This window comes from Pongo pygmaeus, chromosome 2 (genome assembly GCF_028885625.2).
Source record: "Pongo pygmaeus isolate AG05252 chromosome 2, NHGRI_mPonPyg2-v2.0_pri, whole genome shotgun sequence".
Lineage (NCBI taxonomy): Eukaryota > Metazoa > Chordata > Mammalia > Primates > Hominidae > Pongo > Pongo pygmaeus.
Genome location: NC_085930.1, coordinates 179608250 through 179633941, shown reverse-complemented (window position 1 = coordinate 179633941; position 25692 = coordinate 179608250). Strand labels below are relative to the sequence as shown.

Genomic DNA, 25692 nt, shown 5'->3' with positions numbered 1-25692 from the left:
TGGGGGTCTCTGATTACAAATTCTTAGCTAAAGAGGATCTTTAGAAGCTCTGGGGAATAGAAGAGTAAACCCTGCCTAAAGGAGAGGCAAGACAAACACACGAGTCACTTAGCCCGAGAGAGGCCAAAAAAACTCTTTTTGTTGTTGTTGTTGTTGTTTGTTTGTTTGTTTTGTTTTTTTTGTTGTTGTTGAGATGGAGTCTTGCTGTGTCGCCCAGGCTGGAGTGCAGTGGCTTGATCATGGCCCACTGCAACTTCCGCCTCCCGGGTTCAAGCAATTCTCCTGCCTCAGCCTCCCAAGTAGCTGGTATTACAGGCGAGCGCCACCATGCCCCGCTAATTTTTGTATTTTTAGTAGAGATGGGGTTTCACCATGTTGGCCAGGCTGGTCTCGAACTCTGAACCTCGTGATCTGCCCTCCTCGGCCTCCCAAAGTGCTGGGATTACAGGCATGAGCCACTGCACCCAGCACACAGAAACTCTTAATGATGAGTGGCAGTGCATCCGCTCCTAGAGGTCAGGAATACAGTTGTTCAATGTGTGTCCTCCGTGCCTGGAGCAGGGTGCCCACAGTATGTGCTCAAAAATACTTCTTAAATTATTATAAAGTACTCTTCAAAGGGGAAAAAGGAAAACTTCCAGTCAGAATTGCCAGAAAAAACTTGGAGGGGCTAGAATACAAAGTGGCCCTATAAGTTAAGACATAGATAGAAAGAAGTGGGGAAAAACGTAGCAACCAATGGAAAGGGCATGTGTCTTCCCCAGAGGCCTGACTCCTTGCTTCTGAAGGCCGGTCTATGGCTTCCCGTAAGCATTTTGTCCCAATTTTTCACTATTCTAAGTCCCCCTGGTTCGACTTCAGGAGGATTTCTTGAGAGGACCCCACTGACTCATCAAGATTTTAACCATTTTTTATAACACATTTACAATCTCTTGGCTGGGCATGGTGGCTCACGCCTATAATCCCAGCACTTTGGGAGGCCAAGGAGGGCAGATCACCTGAGTTTAGGAGTTCGAGACTAGCCTGGCCTACATGGCAAAACCCCATCTCTAGGGGCGTGGCCAGGCATGGTGGCAAGCGCCTATAATCCCAGCTACTCGGGAGGATGAGACAGGAAAATCGCTTGAACCCAGGAAATGGAGGTTGCAGTGAGCTGAGATCACACCACTGCACTCCAGCCTGGGAGACAGAGCGAGACTCCATTTCAAAAATTTTTTTTTAAAAAATTAATATTTTAAAACTTTTAAAAAATACAATCTCTTATCTCTAAACATTTTTCCACTGGAACATGTAGCTAGCCAATGCAGATTCCACTCTGGATAGAAGTGATGGAACTGGGTAGAAATATTTCAGTCATTTATTTGTCAAATTATTCAAGACACAGACACAAATACACATAGACTTATTTATTCATAGACTATTAAAGCTGAAAAGGGCCTTCAGTGTCTAGTACAATGCTACCCACAGTGTGGTGCCCATTCCATTGGTAATATTTTCAACTGGTATTAGAAAGCATATGAATGAACTTTTAAAAATATTGTACATTTAAAATATGTTATTATACATTTTCACCTGGGTTAGAAAAACCACACATACACATGAATCTGGTGATTTCACAAATACTATTACTTGGAAAGAGACTATAGATGACTTTTTTAAATTTAATATGTGAGTCGTATTAAAGAAAAAACGTTAGTACTACTAGTACAGGTACTGTATGAGTCATAGGAATAGTAATAATGAGCACTTGTATCGTGCTTATCACATATCAGCCATTATTCTGAGGGCTTTACTTATTTATTTATGTAATCCTCACAGCAATCTCTATTTTACAGATGAGGAAACTGAGGCACTTGTCTGAGGTCACATAGCTAGAATATAGCAGAGCCAAGATTAGAACTCAGGGAGTGTGGGGCCAGAGGCCATGGTTATAGCCTAAATGGTTATATACTAAAAATGTGGTATATAAATAACTGGAGTTGGAGAAATACGGATGTAGTCCACCACCTTCCCACTTCTCCCTCTCTCCATTTTATGGATGACTAAACTGAACCTCCAAGAAGTTAAATAATGTGCTCAAAGTCAACAGGAAGTTATTCAAAGAGCTATTACTAAAACTCAGTATGCCCATGCTCAAATCTGGGGCTCTTACTACCCCACCAAGGTGCCTCTGAGCAGACTCATTTCATTAGAACGTTCGATAGAGCCTACCACATAGCATCAGGGCTGGCCTCATGGGCACACAGCTGTGCACAGGGTCCCATGCTTGGTTTAATGCTCTGCTGCTGCCATCTTGAATTCTTAATAATTTCTGAACAAGAGGACCCATGTTTTCATTTTACATTGAAAACTCTATAGCCAGTTCTGCAGAATATTTATGGCTCCTGAAGCACCAGAGGCATTTTGCAAAAACAGTCAGGTGGCAGGGGCCCTTACCTTTGGAGTCAAACAGCACCAACTTCAAATCACAGCTCCGCCCCTCCTTTGTCTTGTGACTTTAGGAAATTTACTTAACTTCTTTGGGCCTCAGTTTACTTATCTGTAAAAATGCAGATAATTTTATCAGCCTTGACCTGGTTATTCTTTGGGGCTTAAATGAGAAAATGTTGAGAAAAGCAATAAGAAACATGTATTTCCTGCCTTTCTTTTAAAAATCTAAAATGATTTGTTGTCCACAAGTAGGGACAGACTGGCTATCATATGCCAAAGCACGATGTGAACCTGCAGCGACTCAGGCTGCCCTTCCAGCTATCAGGCAGAGGAAAACTCCCTGAGCGCCTTTTGTAATCTTGCTGATAGCACAAACTCCAAACTCCCTCCAGAAACTGCTACTCACTGACTCAGAAGAATGCCACCCTGCAGAGTGGGGCTGGCCAGCCAGAGGGCACAGAAGTCTGCAGTTCAACAAGCACCCAGTGATTCTGATGCACAGCCCGCAAACCACATTTGGGAAGGACTGCTAGTATTTCTGGGCACCTGCTGCTAACTGCTTTAGTATCATGATTTGTGAAGGCTGCTATATGACTAAGTTTCACCCAGAACAAAGATTCTCAACCCTAGCTACACATCAGTATCACCCTGGGTTGCTTCTGAAACATTCTAAGCCCAGGCTCCCACAAAAGAGATTTTCTGATTCAATTGGTCTGGTGGCCAAGTATTGAGGAATTTTTTTTTAAGTTCCCCAGGTAATTTTAATAGGCAGCCAAGTTGACAATGATCTAGATCAATGGTCCTCAAAGTTTGACCCCAGACCAGCAGCATCGATGTCATCGGGGAACTACTTAGAAATGTGATGTTGAGGCTGGGCGTGGTGGCTCACACCTGTAATCCCAGCACTTTGGGAGGCCAAGGCGGGCAGATCACCTGAGGTCAGGAGTTCAAGACCAGCCTGGCCAACATGGTGAAACTCTGTCTCTACTAAAAATACAAAAATTAGCCAGGCGTGGTGGCAGGCACCTGTAATCCCAGCTACTCGGGAGACTGAGGCAGGAAAATCTCTTGAACCCTGGAGGCAGAGGTTACAGTGAACCAAGATCATGCCATGCACTCCAGCCTGGGCAACAGAGCAAGACTCTGTCTCAAAAAAAAAAAAAAAAAAAAAAAAAGAAATGTGATTTTTGAACTCCACCCCAGGTCTACTGAATCAGAATCTCTGAGAGCAATTTAGGGTTTAACAAGCCCTCCAGCTGACTCGAATGCAGGACACTGCTCTAAGGGGAGAATAGTTTTATCAAGCAGGGCAGACAATTTAATTACAAAGACTTGTTTTTCAAAAACTATGTTTTGCATATATAAAATATATCCAACCCACAATCCCAAATTGGCTATAAAATCCTTAATGGTCTTATAAGATAAATATGTCACCTCTGAACTTCTGAGCCTCCAAGATATCAGATTTTTCTTAATCTCTCTATACATAGTGTAACTTTCTGGAGGAAAACAGTAGAGATATTTTTAAATGGAGCCGCTTATGAAACTGAAGACTTACATGATTAGGCTGAGTCATAACTTGATAATCTTCTTAAGACACATTTTTTTATCCAAGCTTTTCTAAATAAATCTTAATTACGGCATTTTTGTAACAATGTTTTGCTAAGCTTTTGACCTTCAGAAGAACACAACTCAGAGTAAAACGAGGCACAAGCCCCAACAAGATTATCCAGCACATGTTTCTTTTCCTTCAGACAAGAAAAGGAATACAAACACCAAATGTGTATTAATCCCAGTAAAGTGAGCACAAAGCAGCCTTCATTTTCCTTTTAGCTGATGCAGTTTTGTGAAAGAACCTCTCAAGGGGTCGGGTAGAGTCTCAGGGAACATGAAACTAGCCGGGGCTCAGTGAGAATGCTGCACCATGGTATCTTCCAGGGCATCCTTCGGGCCTGCTGTTCCCTGTGGGTTTTTATTATAAAGTAACCACCTGTTAGAATAGCTTGCCCTTACCATGGGATTTGCCATGTAGGAATTTTTTCAGTCTTTCTGAGGAAATCAAATTCTTGTCTGTAGATTTAGAGGACAGGACTTGTGATATGGGCAATGAACCTCATGAATCCTATCTCAAAATAGAAATATCCCAAAGAGAAGACACACCTCATGGTCTATACCTGAGCTATTATCTGAAATCCAACTGGAAATTGACCCAAAGCAGCCAGGTGAGAAAAAGAAGAGGAGGGAAGGAAAGAGCGATGAATTGGGACCTGATAACTAAATTCTTGATGACATGTCCCATAAATAAGCTTGAAATTCTCCTTGGAGGCAGAGGAAAAAACAACAGGCTCTTCCAATGTCAAAATTGTGCTCAGACGAGCAAGAATAATCCTGAAGGCCAGGATGAGGTTGGCAACAGGGCTGGTGGGATTCCAAGGAGGGAGGGTGAAGGTAGAGTGTGGAGGTGGATCATGCAATCGTGAGGCTGTCTGCTGGCAGAGGTGCACTGCCGGACGCAGAGCGGGCGGAGCACTTACAGGACTCTGCAATCAGTGGCAGCTGAGACACTGGCTCTCCTGTGATCCCAAAGAATGAAGAGGTGGAGGGCACAGAGCTGGCATGCGCAGCTTACTTGGAACAGAATTCAAGCCACAAGAGAAGGGATGTTTGCCTTCTTTCCCTCAACATTATGTTTGTGAGATTCACGCCCATTGTAGCTTGTAGTTTCAGTTTGTTCTTGTGGCTGTCTAGTCTCCCACTGTGTTAATATACCACAATATTTATTCATTCTAGTGTCCAGGGACATTTGGGTTGTTTCTGGTTGAGGGCTGTTACAAACAGAGCTGCTGTGAACATTCTTGTACATGTGTTTGGTGGACACGCGGACATGTATCTCTTGGGTTTCTGTTGAGTTAGAATTTCTGGCTCAGACTACTAGGTTTTTTTCATATTCTTTAACAAGATTGCATTACTTCTCATGGCCATTATATACCTCAAATAAAATAAGCATCCCCAACCCCATTTTGCAGATGAGAAACTGAGACATAAAGTAGCATGACTTCCCATTAGATTAGCTGCAGGGTCAGGGAGAGAATCTCCGCCCAACTTCATCCTAAGCCTGCTCTTCCTGGCCACACCATATTAAACAAGCCTTGTTGTTATTATAGTCAACAGACTCGTGGTGGTATTTTAAAAAATAATCAGCAATAGTGGGAGTTGGTGGGGATTGAGGTGGGTGGGAAGCATAGCTTCTCATTACCACCCAGTGTCCCTTTCTGCTTTGGCAAATGTCTGTTTTGGAAAGTTGATCCCAGAGTAGTCAAAATAAAAGCCCTCTGGGCATAACAAAGTGCCTCAGCTATCTGCAGTGGGCAGAGCTTCCTGCTGGAAAGTGCACCCCAGGAAGAGGCAGCTCCACCCAGCATGAGGTCAGGTGGCTCACCTCTCTCAGTTCTGAGTATGGAGCTTCATGGAGAGGACAGGGAGTTCCCAGGAACTCTGGAGATAGGGGACCTGGTCTGCAACCTAAGTGTGTGCCCTCAGAGTTGGAAATATGCTGTTATTGTTTGCATTACCCAGTCTCTTCAGAGTTGAGTTTTGGTTCTAGGATTTCTCCTATATGATCAAGACCCCCCTTTCCCACCTCTCTTACTTGTAGGTTTGGGGTCATTTGCTTAATTTGCACAGAATGGATAAACACAGGTGGGTGAGCAGGTATGTCACCTGCTGATGCCAAGGTACCCTAGTATATGAAGGCAAGCTTAGCTTTTGTAAACCTGTCCCTGGTGGGACAGGAACAGCCCTCAGGTTAGAGTTACGAGATATGAGTCCCAGTGCTATTTCAATTACTGATTTATCACACAGTTCTTAACTTCCCTGGGATGATGGATGAGAAAGTGCTTTTTTTTTATAAAGTGCATTACAACCACAAAGTGTTTAATATCATAAAGAAAGCCCATTCAATTGCTAAAGGCATGATTCTTGATCTCGTCTAGCCTGAACTTCTCATAGACACATTTTCCACTGGGGAACTTCTGTCTAGAAAAGAAGCCAAAGCCTCCCTTTGAATATTTCCCGTCACTGCAAACAGACTTTCTTTTTTTTTTTTTTTTTTTTTTTTTGAGACGGAGTCTTCGCTCTGTCACCCAGGCTGGAGTGCAGTGGCACAATCTCGGCTCACTGCAAGTTCTGCCTCCCAGGTTCACGCCATTCTCCTGCCTCAGCCTCCCTAGTAGCTGGAACTACAGGCACCCACTACCACGCCCGGCTAATTTTTTTATATTTTTTAGTAGAGACGGGGTTTCACTGTGTTAGCGAGGATGGTCTTGATCTCCTGACCTCGTGATCCACCCACCTCGGCCTCCCAAAGTGCTGGGATTACAGGCATGAGCCACCGCGCCCGGCCTGCAAACAGACTTTCATAAGACTAACCACCATTACCTTTGACCAGGGCAGGCATGCAGCCCACGTGCCCCAGTCCAACCATGTCTGTGTTAAAATATTGAAACTTTTTTTTTTTTGAGATGGAGTCTCACTCTGTTGCCCATGCTGGAGTGCAACAGCATGATCTCAGCTCACTGCAACCTCCACCTCCTGGGTTCAAGCAATTCTCCTGCCTCAGCCTTCCATGTAGCTGGGACTACAGGTGCCCGCCGCCATGCCTGGCTAATTATTATTGTTTTTTTTTAGTAGAGACAGGGTTTCACCATGTTGGCCAGGCTGGACTTGAACTCCTGACCTCAGGTGATCCACCTGTCTTGGCCTCCCAAAGTGCTGGGATTACAGGCATGAGCCACCATGCCCAGCCAGAATATTGAAACACTACTGTGTTTACTGCTAACTAGTCACTTTCCTGCACACACCAGGCACCCCCACCATGACCCATCAACTCAAAAAAAATAATTCCAGCCCCACAGAGGAGCCTCCAGGACACTGCTGCAGTGCAAAGGCTGACACCCTCTGATTTTTAACATCACACCTGCCTTTAGTTTCTTACTGACATAAGTTATGTAACTACAAAGCAATGGATCTAAGTTATCTGCTTTTAAGGTACAGCAGAATTAAATATCCAAATAGAATAAATAGTATTATTTGTGAATCAGCCATCTTATTCTTGAGGCTTGGTTTCAAATGACTTCTGGCTTATAGCAAAATCAAATCCACCCTCAAAAGATATGAAATTGCCCTCTGTAAGAGTTTACAAAAGAATATGATGCCATTCCCAGTGACCATCTTGATTAGCAGTGCCCAAAAACTACTTCAAGCAATGATGGCATCATGGGAATATGTGTGTAGCCTCATAAGGTGAAGAGTTTTCCACACACATGTAATAATTTAGATAAATTTTAATGCTGCTGGATATCAGATAATATTAAGAAATTATTATTAATTTTTAGTTGTGATTATACTACTTTTTTTTAGAGATGCATACTCAAATATTTACAAATTAAATCTATGATAGAAGGGATTTGTTTCAAAACAATCTGTAGAGAAGGGGTAAGGGGAGGGAGCGTGAGGGGAGTTGGTGATTCATGATCCTATTCACTCCACTTTTGTATATGTTCTTCCAAATAAAACGTTAAGCCGAATTGTTTTCCATCCCTGGTAGACGGGAGATCTAAGAGGGATAAAAGCACCCTGGATTAGGGCATGGGGAGACCTGGAAGGATTCACTGTCCACCTGCTCACTGTGTGGCTGTGGACCTTCCCTTATGTTTTCTGTGCCCACTGTCCTGTTGTCCTGTCTGTGAAGTGTGCAGTGCACATAATCACACACACACACACACGCACACACACACCTTCCCAGACAGGTTAAAGGGAGTCTAAACAAAATAAGATACCGTTTGTGTAACATTTTGAGCTCCTTGGGACAAAGGTGCAACATCAACGATCCATCATTATCCTAACCGAGCACACAGAAATGCTTTGTGAAGTTTAGTTTAGATGATTCAGGATTCCCAGAACCCCCACAGATTTTTCAGAAACTACCTCATGCTTCGTTCTCTAAGCCAACTAAAAAAAGGAGCAGAAACAAAACACCCTGCTTCCACGCAGGAGGCGTGGAGCAGCTCTGTTTACTCCTCCGACACAAAGCCCTTGTTTATGTGGGACAGATGGTAATACGTTTCTCTTCTCTTCTCTCTCTCTCCCTCCCTCCCTTCATCTGTTCCCCTCTGTTTCTTTGTCCCCCTCCATTTTTCTTTTCTCCAATCCTTCTTAGCTTCACACCACTTTTCCTGAATTGAGTCAAGGGCCAGCAAGAAAGACACACAGAATGCCAAGCCCTAGGGGAATGGCTTTGCATCTACTATTTACTCTACCAGGCTGCATGCACATGGTCACTTCTTGTTTCACAGAACTCACATTTGAAATGCATTTTTGAAGACACAGTGACACACCTTTGAAACTCCAGGGGGTTCAGGGTAAACATGAAAAGACCCATAAATATTTATGTGGCAAGTTTCCATGGATTGTCTTCACAAAGTAAAAAGTAACCAGTCAATATGTGAGAGCGCGCAGACACATACACACACACACACACACACACACACACACACACACGCACGTTCGTTCCAGGCCTGGCCACTCCCAAAGAACACATGTAAACCTAACCTCTTACCACATATTTACTGCAGTGGGCAGAGTCTGTAAACCAGCCTGGGGGAGGGGAGAGGAGGTGTGAAGGACACGCAAGAGACTTCTCTCCCTCCATATATAAAGTTGGTTCCTCTCCTTCTCAGACCCAGGCAAGTCATTTATTCTTTCCTAGCCTCTGTCTCTTCTTCTGTAAAATGAAGGTTTTAGGTGATCTATAGCATCTTTTCCAGCTCTAAATATCTATGATTCAAGGTTTTTAGAGAATTCCCATAATATGAATCTACCTGACACCCAAAATACCTTGTGGGGGCAGGGACAGGTCTGTTGGAATCGACAAACCAGTGATGAGTGATGTCAAACCAGTGGCTGAGCAATGACCTTTGTGGTGGCAGAGGAGAGACGTTTGGGGCAAAGGGAAAAGAAAAAGATGGTATTAAGTTCAGTAGGGAAATGACTCATCTATAAGCAAAGTCAGAGAACGGCATCAGAAAGGAAAGAATTGGCATAATAGGTACCAAGCAGGAGGAGGCAATATTTGGCATCTGCCTGGATGTCTAGAAGAAAAGACAGCAAAAAAGCAAAGCTGTGCAAAAGGAGGTTTGCACAGGTCCTGCCTGGTCGCCTGAAATCCATTCTCACATCCCAATGCATAGGTGATCTATAGCATCTTTTCCAGCTCTAAATATCTATGATTCAAGGTTTTTAGAGAATTCCCATAATATGAATCTACCTGACACCCAAAATACCTTGTGAGGGCAGGGACAGGTCTGTTGGAATCAACAAACCAGTGATGAGTGATGTCAAACTCACTCATCATGATGTCATGATGTCATGATGTCATGAGTGAAGATCCCATGCTTCAGACAGAGGCATTCTCCAAGAACCAGCACGATGGCACTCTTAGAAGAGGCCTTAATGTGATGTCCTGTTCTACACAAGGATAATAACCATCCCCCATGGTCACCCCCCACCTACAGACAAGAAAGAGTAAATACCCTGCTTTTAAAAGATGAAATCACTATTTGAGCACTAATAGCTACATCTGCAAATAATTAACTCTAGGATTTACTACCAATTAGGACTATAAATCTCTGCTTACTTTGGCTCCTGGAAAGTTGATTTCACTGGGGAGTGTGGGAGGGAGGAGGGACAAAGTCATTTGAGACAAGGAGGGAGAAATCCAAGCTTAAAAAGGCACACTTCAAATTCAAAAGAGAACAAGATTTCTCAAGCACCACAGCAGCAAAGCAGGCTTGACTTGCAGTTCTAAGCAAACCAGCCCAGCAGATGCCTGCAGGGTTAGCAAAGTCAAAGAGACTGGTGCTACTCAGAAGAGGATGTTAGGGCCGGGGAAGGAGGTTGCATACTGTATGGACCCCAGTGCCTAGGCCATAGTGTGGGCTGAGTGGGCTGTGGAACACTGTGCCCATCAGGCACAGTTCATTATCTCAGGGACACTCTGACCATTGGAATCACCTGTGGAGTTTTAAAAACATACCTATGTTTGGGTTATACTGCAGGCTAATTAAATCAGAATCTCCAGGATGGGGCTAGGGTATCAGAGTGGTTCAAAAAACACCCCGAAGTGACTTTCAAATGCAGCCAGCCAGGGTTGAGAACCATCAGTTACCTCATTTCATCCTCAAGCACTCCCATGTTAAGAGGGTTGCTATAGCTCTCATGGTTTTACAAAGAATGCTGAGGAACAGAGAGGCTAAGTAATGGGACCAGAGTTACACAGCTAACAGTGATGGAGGCAGGATTTGAACACAGAGCCCACACTCTTACTTATCATGTTCTATGGACTCCAAGGTTATAGTTCTCAGACTTCCAGGCCCTGAACCTTCACAGTCTATTCAAGATAGAAAATGGGGACTCAAGCCAGGACTGATGGCTCATGCCTGTAATCCCAGCACATTGGGAGGTGGAAGCAGGCAGATCATTTGAGTCCAAGAGTTTGAGACCAGCCTGGGCAATATGGTGAAACCCCATCTCTACAAAAATACAAAAATTAGCTGGGCGTGGTGGCACACGCCTGTGGTCCCAACTACTCGAGAGGCCAAGGCAGGAGAATCGCTTGAGCCCAGGAGGCAGAGATTGCAGTGAGCCGAGATCATGCCACGGTACTCCAACCTGGACAGCAGAATGAGACCCTGTCTCAAAAAAAAAAAAAGAAAAGAAAAGAAAAAGAAAATGGGGACTCATAAATGACTTTTATGTATGTTTTTTAAATCATAGAAATGAAACATTAGCATATATGAATGCTACATATTAACAAGGGGACAAATTTCTTTCCTTTGATTGGGATGACATCAACACAGAGGTTGCATGGGACATTTCATGCTTATCAGGAGTTCTCACTCATTCATTCAACAAACATTAAGTGCCAATTTTCTGCAGTCTATAAAATAGAAACGACCCTGTGCAGATAATCACACAACAGATGTTCTAAGGGACATAATAGCAGCATGCACTAAACACTCTGAGAGTACACAGAAGAAAGCAGGCAGATTGGAGTGGCCATGATATATTACGCCTTTAGTGAGTGTAAAATGTCAAGGTAAATCACAGGATAATATATGCATGCTGCTAAGAGGTGAAACAAGAGATGGAGTCCCTAAGTGGAGGCAGAGAATAACCAAATCTTATAAGAAGGTTGGGAATAAACTGTTGCTGATCCATAAATATTTCACCCCAGGGTAGAAAATGCAAATTCTTGGCTGGCAGCTATATGAGTGTAATGAGCCAGATGTCAGCATGGGAGGTAGGGACTGAGGTAACCTAGAGACCCCATATCCTGTCTAAAGAGGCAGCCAGTTCTCAACACCAGCCAAAAATCACTATGTAGAAATGTGGATGCAGGGTTGTCAGACCTTCTGACTTTTTTAGGAAAATCTGTAAATATGGGTTACTTAACGCAAGATCTCCCAATTTTAAAAAGGCATCTAATTCAAGTATTTTCAAAACACCACATAAACCAAAGAAAATACATTCCCGCCCTTCCCCGCCCTCCCAGCTTTGATTTCATCATTGAAGGTGGTCTCTCTGCTAGTCCCAGGATCCCAAAGCAATTGCTTATTCACCTGTACCTTTCCCCTGGCCCCACAGGTCTGCTGATTTATTTTGGATATGGCATCTGGAACAGCACCCTGGAAATCAGCGCTCGAGAAGAGGCCCTGCACCAAAGCACGTACCAACGCTACGACGTGGATGACCCCTTCTCAGTGGAGGAGGGTTTCTCCTACGCCACAGAGGGCGAGAGCCAGGAGGACTGGGGCGGGCCCACCGAAGACAAAGGCTTCTATTACCAACAGATGTCAGATGCGAAGGCAAACAGCCGGACAAGTAGCAAAGCGAAGAGCAAAAGCAAACACAAACAGAACTCAGAGGCCCTGATTGCAAATGATGAGTTAGATTACTCTCCAGAGTAGGAGAAACACACAAGTGGGTAGAAATGGCGATGATTGATTTTCAGTAACTTAACCTGTGGGCTAGAAGGTGAAAACTTTTTTGGCTCTCATTTCACAAATCCAGCCTTCCCCAAATTCAATCCCTAGTCATAGCCTGTCATTTGCTACTTTTGCTCTTCAGGATAGTTCTGTTGAAGGGCTTAACCTGGTCCCCTAACTGGTCGCCTTGTTAAATAAAATAAATAAATAAACAAGAGGCTATATGAAATTCCATCTTAGGTGCAACCACCAGAGCTGATGGTAGCAAATGTTTCCTAGGTCTTTGCTTTGCTGGTTGAAGCCCAAGCAGAAGCTCTGGGCAGAAGGCAGAATTTCAGTCACCTGAGACATGGGGACAAAGCTCTGTTCTTGGCATGTCAGGCTGAGTGCTGCTCCTCGAGGTCAGGGTGGGTAGGTGGGCATTGGCACTTCCTGAGCAAGCATCATTTTATCCTGCAATCTCACCCAAAATTAATTCATGGAAAAGACACATGCTTCTTTTTATTCACCAACATTCTCACAGCTTCCAAACTATAATTTTAGGATCCAGCAAAGGTCAGGGACTCTAGACCATTTTCCCAATGGTTTCAGATTCACCATAAAGCAGTCATGCAGACCCAGTGATATGGTAAGAAGCACCATCAAAGCTCTATGTAAATGCCCAGAAGAAAATTAAATAACCACATCTTGCAGTGAAGGCCAGAAGCGCATTGGCAGAAATTAACTCTCTGTCATGGCCTCTCTTATATCAGACTGCAGCTCCTGGTGATATGATGAAAGAGGGCAAAGGTGGAGCATGATTTCATGGCACTGATAAGCCTTGAAGAAATAGGTTGTTTGTTTTATAATCAGATAAAAATCTTTACAAGGAGAAGTGAGCCAGCCACTGAGATCACATTGCAAATTCTCTTTCACATTTCTAAAATTATAAATTCTGTAGTTTTTGAGATATGCAACCACTTGATTGGTGTGTGCTACTCTGAAAACAAAATAGGCTGAAGTACAGCGACTTAGGTAGTTGCATTCCATGAGATCACATTTCACTTCTGAACTTTATTCCTTGTGGGTAGCTCACTTTCAGAGGTGTATTTTTTTTCCTGTTATTTCCCAGATTAGTTTCACTGAAGCCCAGAGAAATATCTACCTGGTAAGATGTAAATTGGGGCCATAAAAGGGGCTATTAAAAGAATTTTCTCAGAAATAGAATAGATGAGAGAATTTGCAAAGGAAAAAAACACACATGGGCTATAATATAAATTCTACTCTTGGATTACAAGAATTCCTGTGGCTGCACTGAGATGCGTACAAATGTATGTGAAGGTACAATTTGAATCAAGCTATCATAAAATTAACCAAGCTATTAAAATTAATCAAGCTATTAATAAAATCTCTGTGAGGATTTCCTGAAAGAGGGACAAAAGAAGAAATTCCTTGTCCTTTCTCTGCTGGATGTATCAGTATGCCAAACGTTTTCCAGAATATATTCGCTAACACTCAAGTCTGTTATTTCTGAAAGGCTGAGGCTCATGCCGTCTTGACATGCTTTAGGATTATGGCAAGGAGGTAAAAGTCTATTTTTTCATTCAACTAACACTGGTTGAGAATAGACCAAATGCTAAGTGACAGGAATGAACAGAAGCATGGCACTTGCCCTTGGGGGCTACAGTCCATGGATAAGCAGCACTGGAGCCTGGTAAATGCAGATAAAACAACAAACTTGACAAGTCTCCAGGCTGATGCACTGGGTTTTAACATACGTATAAAGACCAATTGAAACTAGTTTTTAAAAAATATGCTTTAAATAAATTACATATCGTAATCATAGCCAATGTATACCATTAAACTAAAATAACTGCAATTTTCTAGATATTTTTTATTCTTCTGTAGTCATTGTTTAGAACTCTGATTTCCTGAGGTCATTTTGTCATTTTAATGTCATGCTTGACAATGCTATGTTTTCTCTTCCCTAGAGTTAACCATAAAGATACAGTGCCTACTCTGTGAAATACAGCATTGGGAATTAATTATAAACTAATTATCAGTCATCTTTTGAAAACAAAGTTTTGAATTGGCTATAGGACTCAACAAATCTGCCTGGTTTAAATAGAATCTGTTAAGCTTGATACACATCTAGATAGATGAGGTGGGGTTGTATTCATTAAACATGAGAATAGAGAAATAGGAGTGCAAAATAGCAAAATCTTAACATGGGTGAAAGAGCTTCCTTTTACTAATGAGGTTTAAGTATTAAAGTAACAACAGCCTGGTGGCAGATGAATGCAATTTCTATAGGATGGGAATGGAAAATGTATGCTTTGGTTAACACCATTGCTATTGATTTTGTGCAGATTCTATTAACCACTCTCATTTCAGGAGCCATTTTTCCCAAATAGTATATTAGTATATTTTAAGCTTAGCTCCCTTTATTTTTCTAAAGTTGATAAATCACCTCCCTAGCAACCTTAGTTTAAAAAAAAAATCACTAAGATAGAAAAAGTATTTTCAGGTACGTAGACATGTTTGTCCTCAGGTTTACCAGCTTCTGTGAAACAGTCCCAGATTTTACAACACAGTTTTCAAATACCATCAATCACTAGAATGACAATATTACTCTTTGCTTAACAGGTTTCTAAACGATGTATTTGTGGGACCACATTAAAAGTAAGATCACCTTATAATTATCTTAGAAACTTTACCCCTTGAAGGGAGTCCAAGGAAGACCTACATTTTATTGAATTCTGAATAGCAAAAACTCTCCGAGTGAGATTTCATTGTGTGGATTTGTGGTTTGGAGCCAATTACCTGATTTTTTTCAGATTTCATTCTACTTATTTATTGGCTCTCTGCTTCATTTCAAAAGAATTTGAGGCAGCTACTAAAATATATATAATACAAAACAAAAATTAAGTGAGGAACTCAGGGCCAATAAAAATAGAAACAGAAAGGATAAGACAAAACCAGATGTATATTTAGTGCATAAATGCAGAACCCTGATATGCTTTACTAAGTTTGCCAATGAGTGGCACCATGAAAAATAATAGAATTAGTGGTAATGACAAGAAGAAGTACTTCTGCATGATAAGAACAAATTTTTCCCCATGCGGGCAGAGGTTTGAAATAGCATAGATCATTAAAATCCGCAGGTAAGCTTCAAACCTAGATTTTGCTAGCTACATGTGCCTGGCATATAGTGTGTATTCAAGAAATACCTGATGATTGACAGAATGAATGAATTGGAGGAAAATGAAATATTTATTCAACAATTATTTGTGGAGTGCCTATTATGTACTATGGCAGATATTGATATCGTAAGTCAGATAAAAATCCGGCTCTTAAGAAACAGAGGAAATAGAGCTTGGTGTGGTGGTATGTGCCCATGATCCCAGATAGTTGAGAGACTGAGGGAGGAGGATCACTTGAGCCCAGGAGTTCAAGGCTGCAGTGAGCTATGATCACGCCACTGTACTCCAGCCTGGGTAACAGAAGAATACCCTGTCTCTTCAAAAGAAAAATGAAATAGGGGAAATGAGATATATAAATAAAGAACAATAGTGAATGTGTCAGGTGAGATGAAGGACTTGTAATGTGCTGTGGGGGTTCAAATATGAAGAAGGCCTTCTTCCTCTGGAAAGGTCATAAAGAATGTCACACTTGTGTTGGAACTTGTGAAGTGGGTAGAATTTTATCAAGTAGAAATGAGAGAAAGGCATGCCAAGCAAAGGATCGGCATGAATAAGGTCTACTAGTTTGTGGTCCTCTGACTAAGAATTTGTGCTGTGCCTTCATTAAGAGAAAGCAAGGAGCTAGTTTGCCTGGAGCACATGATGTATGCATGACTTACACATGCAACAATAAGAAATAATGCTAGGAAGGCAGGTGAGGGCTCACTCACAGAGAGACTTGAATGTCACACTGAGCTGGCTGGCTTTCTTCGGGTGAGAGAGTGGGAAATAATTGGGGAACTGACCAAAGTATGAATCCGGGAAGGCTGAACTTTAAGAAAGCTGAGACGGTGGCTTCCTTGCCTATGCAAGGAACTAACAAGCCACATGTACACTCCAAGTTGATTTAACAAATCAAAGGGAAAAATAGCTGTACTTTGAGTCCTGTGTCTGCATTCATCATTAACCTAAGAAAATACAGCCATTTAATAAGTGGACAGGCAACACAATTTAACAGCCACTTTAAAGTTTTCAACAATAGGTTTCAACAACCAAATCTAACAACTTTTTATATCTATCTAATCTAAACAGTAAAACCTCAGCTCCAGGTTTTACTGAGCTTGAGTGCTACTTTTTTTTTTGAGACGGAGTCTCACTCTGTCACCCAGGCTGGAGTGCAGCGGCACGATCTTGGCTCACTGCAACCTTCACCTCCCGGGTTCAAGCTATTCTCCTGCCTCAGCCTCCCAAGTAGCTGGGATTATAGGCGTGTGCCAGTTCTACTTCTTAGTAACAAACTAGTAGCTAATCAAATGCCTACATAATGGTCATGATAAATCTGTTTAAATAAATGGCGGGCAGAAGGGAGTTGTTGAATTTAACAGTCCATCCTTCTTCAGAATCTATGGGTCAGCCAGAATATAAATCTAGTAATTATTGGAAAACAAAACACAAACTCCTTCAAAGAAATCTCTCTCCTGTATTCTGCTGAAAAGGGTTGGTAAACCTGACATCCTTTCTTTTGTTGGAAGACAAATCCAACATTTGTTAGACATCCAACATTTGTCGGAAGTCTACCTTACAAGGAACCACCTCTTATCTGCAACATAAACAGAAGCTACATCAGGTTGAAAATACACATAGAAGACTGGGGAAAATTGCCGTCCCCTTTCGCACTAGGTTTTACCAGGGGCCCAAGATGTCAGAGGAAAGTCCGCGGAGGGCCAGCCACAGGTTTACCTAATTATGAATCTCAGATTAGAATGTCTTATTGTGTGGAAAAGTCAGAACTCAGGAAATGTGTCTGAAGCCAGAGCGGGGGTCTGCTTACAGTCTACACAGCAGGTAGGGGTCCACTATTTGAGTATAAGCCTCTGGTCAGTGAGCAGTGCAGAGGTGCCCCTAACTTCCTATGGGGGGAAAGAGAGGAGAGCAAAGGAAACACACTCCAGAAGTCACCACGAGGGCTGTGTGCCAGCGCTCCATTTTCATGCTGTTTGGAAAAGACGGGTCAAGGAAGATGTTTCTATCCAAAGTTTTCACGGAGCCTCTGCTTCCCCTGTACCTGTGTAGCTCCCTGAAACTGAGGACCCATGTGTCTGCAAAGACCTCTGGAGATCCTAAGAGAGAGAGGCACCAGCAGGTAACCAGTGGCGGCCTGGCCACGAAAGAGTATTTGAAATTAAACAGTGAGCAAGTGCAGAAACAGCATCCCAAACCGCAGGCCCCACCACACGCAGGAACCAGAAAGCTGAAGTTTCACCAAGGAGTTTACATAGTATTTCTCACTGGGAATGGGGATGGGTAGCAAAAAGCCCCTTTCATGTACATAATGGTTGGTCCTATGTCCTACTTTTATTTTCTCTAAGACTTTTAGAAGAAAGGCTGTTTTAATTTTTTTTTCTCCTTAAGAGCAAGTTCCTTTTTAAAATGCTTTCCTCTTCTTGCCGTGCTTGAGTAATGCAGGCATCATTCTGAAATACCTAGGCAGTTGCCTTTTGCCAAAATTACTTCTCTAAGAAAATAGAGTGTTCTTTTTTTTAGGACTTAGAACCCACGAGGGGTGAGTGGAAGTTTTGTAGCCCATCAAAGGTGAATATGTGTTCTGCAGTATCAACTAAAACAGTGTACAAAATCATTAAACTGGGCCGGGCACAGTGGCTCATGCCTGTAATCCCAGCACTTTGGGAGGCCGAGGCGTGTGGATCACCTGAGGCCGGGAGTTCGAGACGAGCCTGACCAACATGGAGAAACCCCATCTCTACTAAAAATACAAAATTAGCCAGGTGTGGTGTTGCATGCCTGTAATCCCAGCTATTAGAGAAGCTGAGGCAGGAGAATGGCTTGAACCCGGGAGGCAGAGGTTGCGGTGAGTCGAGATCACACCATTGCACTCCAGCCTGGGCAATAAGAGCAAAACTCCGTCTCAAAAATAATAATAATAATAATTTAACTGTGTTCTGCACACACAGAATTACAAAATCCCTATAGGACTTTCACAGATAGCTTTGGGCTTAAGGTCTTCGGATAACAGGTAGTTCTAATTTCTTACTCTTTGGGACATTTAGTACATGTTGGTACACATAAGGAAAGAAAATGGCTTATATTAGAGCTAGGAAACAGGGGCAGCCTGGATTTTTATGGTAGGAACTCACTCTGTGCTTTTTTTTTTTTTTTTTTCTGTTAAGTTTTCTTGACACTGACATCAGTAACATTGGCTAAAGGGAATTGTGAGTCATGTGAATTTCGCCTGCAGTGCAGACTTTAAAGGACTGTGTTCATTCTGATTTGGGGATGAAGAGAATGTTCCATGCACATCTATTGATTGGTCTTGGCAGTTGCTGATACACTTGTCTCGTTCACACTCCCAAAGGCGAGGATTTACCCTGGAAATCATAAACCCCCACTTTCCAAAGCAAAGATGCTATTAATGTTATGATGGTGCATAAATACCTCAACTGTCTGGGCTGAGAGAGGGGGCTGCAGGTTTTTAAGAGAGCAGCTATAGTCCTCATTCCACGTAGTCACATCATCTGATGACAGGACTTCACATTCTAGCTTTTCTCACTGTGGAAAAGAAATGTTACTGTTTAATTCATATCCAAAGTTATAAATACAGCTTGTAAATTTTACTAACTTGTTTCTTTTTCGTTTGGTCCTTGAGAAGTACAACTTGCATTTACAGATGGTAATTCCTAGTATTGTTCTCTGCTATCTTTTTTTGGTGTGAAATTGCTGTATTTGTTAAAGTTTGTTCGTTTTGTGGTTTTTAATTCCCATTGGTGCGCTGTACAATGTAGTGTATCGTGAAGAAAGAAATAATATGCAGATGTATTATGAAATGTGTTTTATTTTCAAATGTGTGGTGTTGACAATATATTGATTTATCAAGATACTAAGGGAAAGTTCTAAATTTAACAAAATGTGTATATTTTAATAAATGCATAAAGCTTTATTGTGTGCCTTTAAATTTAAAAATGGGTTTATAAAGAAAGTCAGAAAGAAAAGTGTCTTACTAGAAAATATCCATAGTAATGTAAAGCTTTTACACGAGACTACCAAAAAAAAAGAAAGAAAAGAAAAAGGAGCCTTCCCATATTTTGTTAACCTTAACCAATATCTGAAGTCTGTTACTTTTTTTCCATTCTTAAATGGAAATGAATAAGTGAATTTCGCCTTAAGTGTCTCAATTGTCCTTTGTAGAAAAGCCAGATAAATGAGCTCATTTTGAATTGCGTTATTGTGGAAAATTCATTTTCAGAATAAAACATTTTAAAAAGTACAGCTAATCGACTAATAAAATTTAAATTTGAAGAAAGTCAGTGCCATCCTACCTCTTTAAATTTACTTTACGTCCCTGAGGAGAACATGAAAGTTCCACTTTAGTGGGCTCTCAGGAGAACCTGACCTGGTGCTGTCTCCCTCTCATGTTCTTCTAACAAGACTACAGGGCTCTGTCAGGGACCCTGCTCACTACACTGCCTCATTAATTACCCCTCTCCCGGTACAGTCCTACTCAAGCCACAGCCCCCCACACCCTCTGCACCATCTTACGTCTAATACTGAACATTCAGTTCATTGTCCCCATTTATTTTAAAGAACAATTAGAAAAACAGTACCTGCCTACAGTCCCAAACCAAATTACCATAGCATTGATGTTGGCTTAATTGATCTTACTCATTGATGGCGCAGGTGGTGATACCTGGAGAAAAAGGTAGAGGGTGTAGCAGGGCCACATATTTTCCATATCACATGGGATGCAAAGAAACTGCCATATCTTTATTTCCTGCAACTCCCTGATCTCCCTTGCAATGGTCCACCTGACTGAATAGCAGGGGAAGAAAAACAATCCATAAATGTATTAATGTTTTATATATAAATGTATTGTGTAATCATGTCTTAAATGTATTAAGGTATGATGGAATCCCAGTTGATTTCCATTTAGTGTTTTTAGATGATTGAGTCCCTTTGGGATAAGTGCTCAGTCTTTTGGATTTCCTCCCTTCCCCCTTGCTTCTCTCCAAATTACTTCTGGAAACAGAGCTTCTGTGATCTCATAAGGAGAGGGGTGCAAATGAGAACTAGGGTGCTCTGGACCCTTAGCCAATGCTCCTGCAGAATAGCTACCTGGACTGCCCCTGGACAGGTAACAGCTGAGGAGAACCTGACCCATCCAGCCATGTGGGCTTCATGATGACATTCACTTTCAAAGTTTGCAGGTCTGGCACTGAACCCAGTCATGAAGTTCCTGCACACTGATGCCTCTTCATTCAAACTCCAGGCCTGGGCTGGCCCACCGAGCCCTCGCACTTTAGAATCCACTGCATGTCACCCTGAGTCTTGGGGAATCAGAATCACCACCTTAGGCTCGAGTATCCAGCCACTTCCTTCACTAATAATACACATGCATTCCTGAGCTCTGCTCATTGAGACTTGGAGCCAATGACATGCTGCAGCTTGCTCATGAAAATGATTGGTAACTTAGCGACTTTTGTGAGTCAGTTGCTAAATACAACATTATTAAAACTTAAGTTCTATAAACTTACAAATAATTACATTGAAAACAAAGGCAATATATACTCAAAACTATTTTACTGTGTTTTACTGTTATCTATGCTCTCGAGGTTATTTACAATTATTATATCTGTATGGCAGAAATACTACATAATGATGAGCTATTGCACATCTCTCCCTCAACTCTAGTGAATTCACATTGGTAGCTTGAAATCAGCTATAGTGGAAGGATTTACACCATGGGAATTGGAAAATGCTACAAAATCAGAACTGTTTTTCTCTCTCAAAGAAATGGCTGTACACATTTACCAGCAGATCACTGCTTATATCCTTTCCAAGTACGTATACCATTACTCTCAACACACAATGTTTTCAGGCTTTCTCACTCCTACCATACCTCCACCCACAGAGGAGGGAAAGCCTGGACAAGCATTTTTCCCCCTCTATTCTACCTCTATTTTTCTTCCCCTGTCCACCATCCATCAGGACCAGCAGGGGCTGGGTTTCCACTCTTTGTTCCTTCTGACAAGGACTCCCTCTACATGTTATCTTACATATGTCCTCCTGGGGACAATAGCCTCATAACTGGTGAAAGGATTGCCCTTTTTTTTTTTTAACCACGGAAGAGACTACAAATAGTATCGAGGAGTCACAGGACAATCTAAAAGTAGGGATTACCAGGATCAAAAATAATTGGATTAATATTCCAAAATACAACATTATTACATGGGTCTTAAAATTAAAAGGTTATTCAATAACAAATATTGGTGAGGATGTGAAAAAATTAGAACCCTTGTGTACTGATGGGAGCATAAAAGGGTATAAACTCTATGAAAAACAGTATGGCAGTTCCATGGCCAGGCGCGGTGGCTCATGCCAGTATTCCCAGCAATTTGGGAGGCCGGGGCGGGCAGATCACTTGAGGTCAGGAGTTTGAGACCAGCCTTCCCAACATGCTGAAACCCCGTCTCTACTAAAAATACAAAAATTAGCCAGACGTGGTGGTGCACACTTGTAATCCCAGCTACTTGGGAGGCTGAGGTGGGAGGATTGCTTGAACTCAAGAGTTTGAGGCTGCAGGGAGCTGAGATTGTGCCACTGCACTCCAGCCTGAGCAACAGAGTGAGACTCTGTCTCAAAACAAAACAAAAACAAACAAAAAAGAAACAGTGTGGCAGTTCCTCAAAAAATTCAATGTGTAATTACCACATAATCCAGCAATTCCATTTCTGTATATATATCTAAAAGAATTGAAAGCAGCATTTCCAAGGATATTTGTACACCCATGTTCATAACAACATTATTCACAATAGCTAAAACATGAAAACAACCCAACTGTCCACCAATGAGTGAATGGATAAGCAAAATATGACCTATACATACAATGGAATATGCAGCTTAAAAAGGAACGACATTCTGCCATATGCTGTAACATGGATGAACTTTGAAAACATGCTGAGTGAAATAAACCAATCAGCCAAGCTCGGTGACTCACACCTATAATCCCAGCACTTTGGAAGGCTGAGGCAGGGAGATTGCTTGAACCCAGGAGTTCGAGATCAGCCTGGGAAACATGAGAAAACCCAGTTTCTACAAAAAATACAAAAATTAGCTGGGCATGGTGGTGCATGCCTGTAATCCCAGCTACTCAGGAGGCTGAGGTGAGTGGATCCCTTGACCAGCCTAGGCAACATGACAACCCCATCTGTACAAAAAAATATGAAAATTAGCCAGGTGTAGTGGCGGATGCCTGTAGTCCCCCCTATTTGGGAGGCTGAGGTGGGAGGATCTTTTGAGCCTTGGTGCTCAAGTCTGCAGTAAGCCATGATCTTGCCACTGCACTCCAGCCTGGGCAACAGAGCAAGACATTGTCTCAAAAAAAAAAAATTAAATACTTTCACAAACTATGCATCCAGCAAAGGCCTAACATCCAGAACCTATAGGGAACTTAAACAAACCAACAAGCAGAAAACAAATAACCCCATTAAGAAATGGGCAAAGGATATAAAGAGACACTTCTCAAAAGAAGACATACAAGTGGCCAACAAGCATATGAAAAAATGCTCAGCATCACTAATCATCAGAGAAATGCAAAGCGAAACCACAGTGAGATACCATCTCACACCAGTCAGAGTGCCTTTTTAAAAAGGCAAAAAAACAACAGATACTGGAAAGGTTGCAGAGAAAAAGGAACACTTACACACTGTTGGTGGGAATATAAATTAGTCCAGCCACTGTAGAAAGCAGTCTGGAGATTACTCAAAGAACTTAAAACAGGCCGGGCACAGTGGCTCACTCCTGTAATCCCAGCTCTTTGGGAGGCTGAGGCGGGTGGATCACTTGAGGTCAGGAATTCGAGAACAGCCTGGCCAACATGGTGAAATTCCATCTCTAAAAATACAAAAATTAGCCAGATGTGGTGGCGCACATCTGTAATCCCAGCAACCTGGGAGGCTGAGGTAAGAGAGTCACTTGAGCCTAGGAAGTGGAGGTTGCAGCTAGCCGAGATCACACCACTACACTCCAGCCTGAACAACAGAGCGAGACTCCATCTCAAAAAAAAAAAAAAACAGAGCTACCATTCAACCCAGCAATCCCATTACTGGGTATATACCCAAAAGAAAATAATCATTCTACCTTCTGCCAAAAAGCCACACGAACTTGTACGTTCATCACTGCGCCATTCACAATAGCACAGACATGAAATCACCCCAGGTGCCCAACAATGGTAGATTGTATAAAGAAAATGTGGTACAAATATACCATGGAATACTATGCAGCCATAAAAAAGAATGAAATCACGTCCTTTGCAGCAACATGGATGCAGCTGGAGGCCATAATCTTAAACAAATTAACATAGGAAAAGAAAACCAAATACCACATGTTCTCACTTATAAGTGGGAGCTAAACACTCAGCACTCATGGATATAAATATGGGAACAACAGACACTGTGGACTACTTAGGGGTGGGGAAAGAACTACCTATCAGGTAGTATGCTCACTACCTGGGTGATGGAACCCATACTCCAAACCACAGCATCACACAATATCCCCATGTAACAAAGCTGCACATGGACCCCTGTATCTAAAATAAAAGTTGAAATTTTAAAAAATAATAAATACTCCATTAGAAATTTAGGAGATCTTCATAAGCCAAACAGTTCTTCCACATTTTATTTCCAGCTATCAACAGTTCCCTGACTGGCAAAGAGAGCCCTTTCTGTGCCAAATTCTCTTCCTCTTCTTTCCCCACCTGAGGATAGGTCCTTCCATGCTCTCATCAGCCTCAATCAAATCCAGGGCAGAAAAAACACCCAGCTCTGAGGCTCAGAGAGAAAACCATGTGCTCCCATTTCTACAATCTAAAAATTCAAACTTTTCGAGCTTTTATTATATATGTGTGTTAGGCTGATGCTTACCCATCAGAGCCATGCAGAGTGTTTTTAGGAAGGAATGAGCCCTTCGTAGGTCAATTAACTCGATGAGATAAGCATTGCAGCAGGCTTTCCTTCAGAGAGGGGAAATACGAATGATTTGTGACTCTAATTAACTTCAAACAGAGCAACAGGAATGCAATTTGGAACATAATCCAAAGAGGAAATAGTCCATCCCAATTCAATTCTGGTGGCTGGAAGACTGATTTAATTTCCTTCCTAGTGGAGACACTCCTCACAGGGTGGGGTGGGGAAGAGCGAGGGGTTTCCTGGCCACGGGATTTCCCTGTTTCATGAATCTCTATTTCCAAAGCAGCCCCTTTCATGTACTGAGATTAAGTTTAAGATGTGGATGCAATGTCCTTGGCTTCCTCACTCACCATGTCAATCTCGTAAGAAAAGGTGGAGATTGGATTAACCAACGTTGATGGAAAGGCCAGGGAAGGAGATGTCCTCCAAGGATGCTTCCATAGCAAGCTGTGAGCCTTGAGGAGCAGCAGAAGAAAGCACCTCTGCCCTATCTGCTCTCTGATGCCAGAAATTCCTCCGTTGGAAACAAAGTCCGGCGTTCCTCAATGAGGAGATTAAGTGCCTTCACAGTTAACTCCCCCTGGAAGAAGGAACACAGCGTCTTAATTCACCCACGTTGAGATATGAACGACTGACATCATCAGTTCCTTCTGAGAAAGCAGGTTTTCACAAGCCATGAGAAAAAATATTCTGAGGTCCCTGGGTGCCTGAGAGGGAATTAAGGGGACTCAGGTACAGAAGGGAGAGGCCAGGGTCCCAAAGACACACTTCACAGCTTTTCCCCAAGATGGCGCTAAATACAACAAGGGCTGGAAGACACCGTAAACCTGCCCTGAAGTGAAGCCCCCAAAGACCACTCTGAGAGGAGAGATGGCGGGTGGGGGGTGGGGGGCGGGCGGGTGGTGGAGCAAAGAGGCTCGGACTTAGAGAGACCCAGGATCGCCATTGCTGTCTATGTAAATACAGGCAAGCCAGAAGGGCAGTGAACGTGCTCTCCTGCTTCCTGCTGCACGCTGGCACCTAGTGCGGAGCCTGGGACACAAGAGGCACTCAATAAATATTTCCTGAAGGAGTGAATAC

The 25692-nt window shown here is 42.4% G+C and overlaps 1 protein-coding gene and 1 long non-coding RNA gene across 2 annotated transcripts in view; one reads left to right on the top strand and one right to left on the bottom strand.

The window, feature by feature from the left end:
• Positions 1–19952, top strand: part of SLC7A14 (solute carrier family 7 member 14) — a 123557-nt gene extending 103605 nt beyond the window's left edge. Inside the window, exon 8 of the mRNA XM_054480987.1 lies at positions 12133–19952. Within this exon, the coding sequence (XP_054336962.1) occupies positions 12133–12455 (323 nt within the window). The 3' untranslated portion in view covers positions 12456–19952. The remainder of the gene's footprint in view (positions 1–12132) is intronic.
• Positions 1392–25192, bottom strand: LOC129033045 (uncharacterized). The gene is made up of 3 exons (XR_008501513.1): positions 24963–25192; positions 19088–19201; positions 1392–2539 (listed from the first exon to the last, which is right to left on the bottom strand). It is a non-coding gene; the product is annotated as an uncharacterized LOC129033045 (long non-coding RNA).
• Positions 25193–25692: the final 500 nt, after the last annotated feature.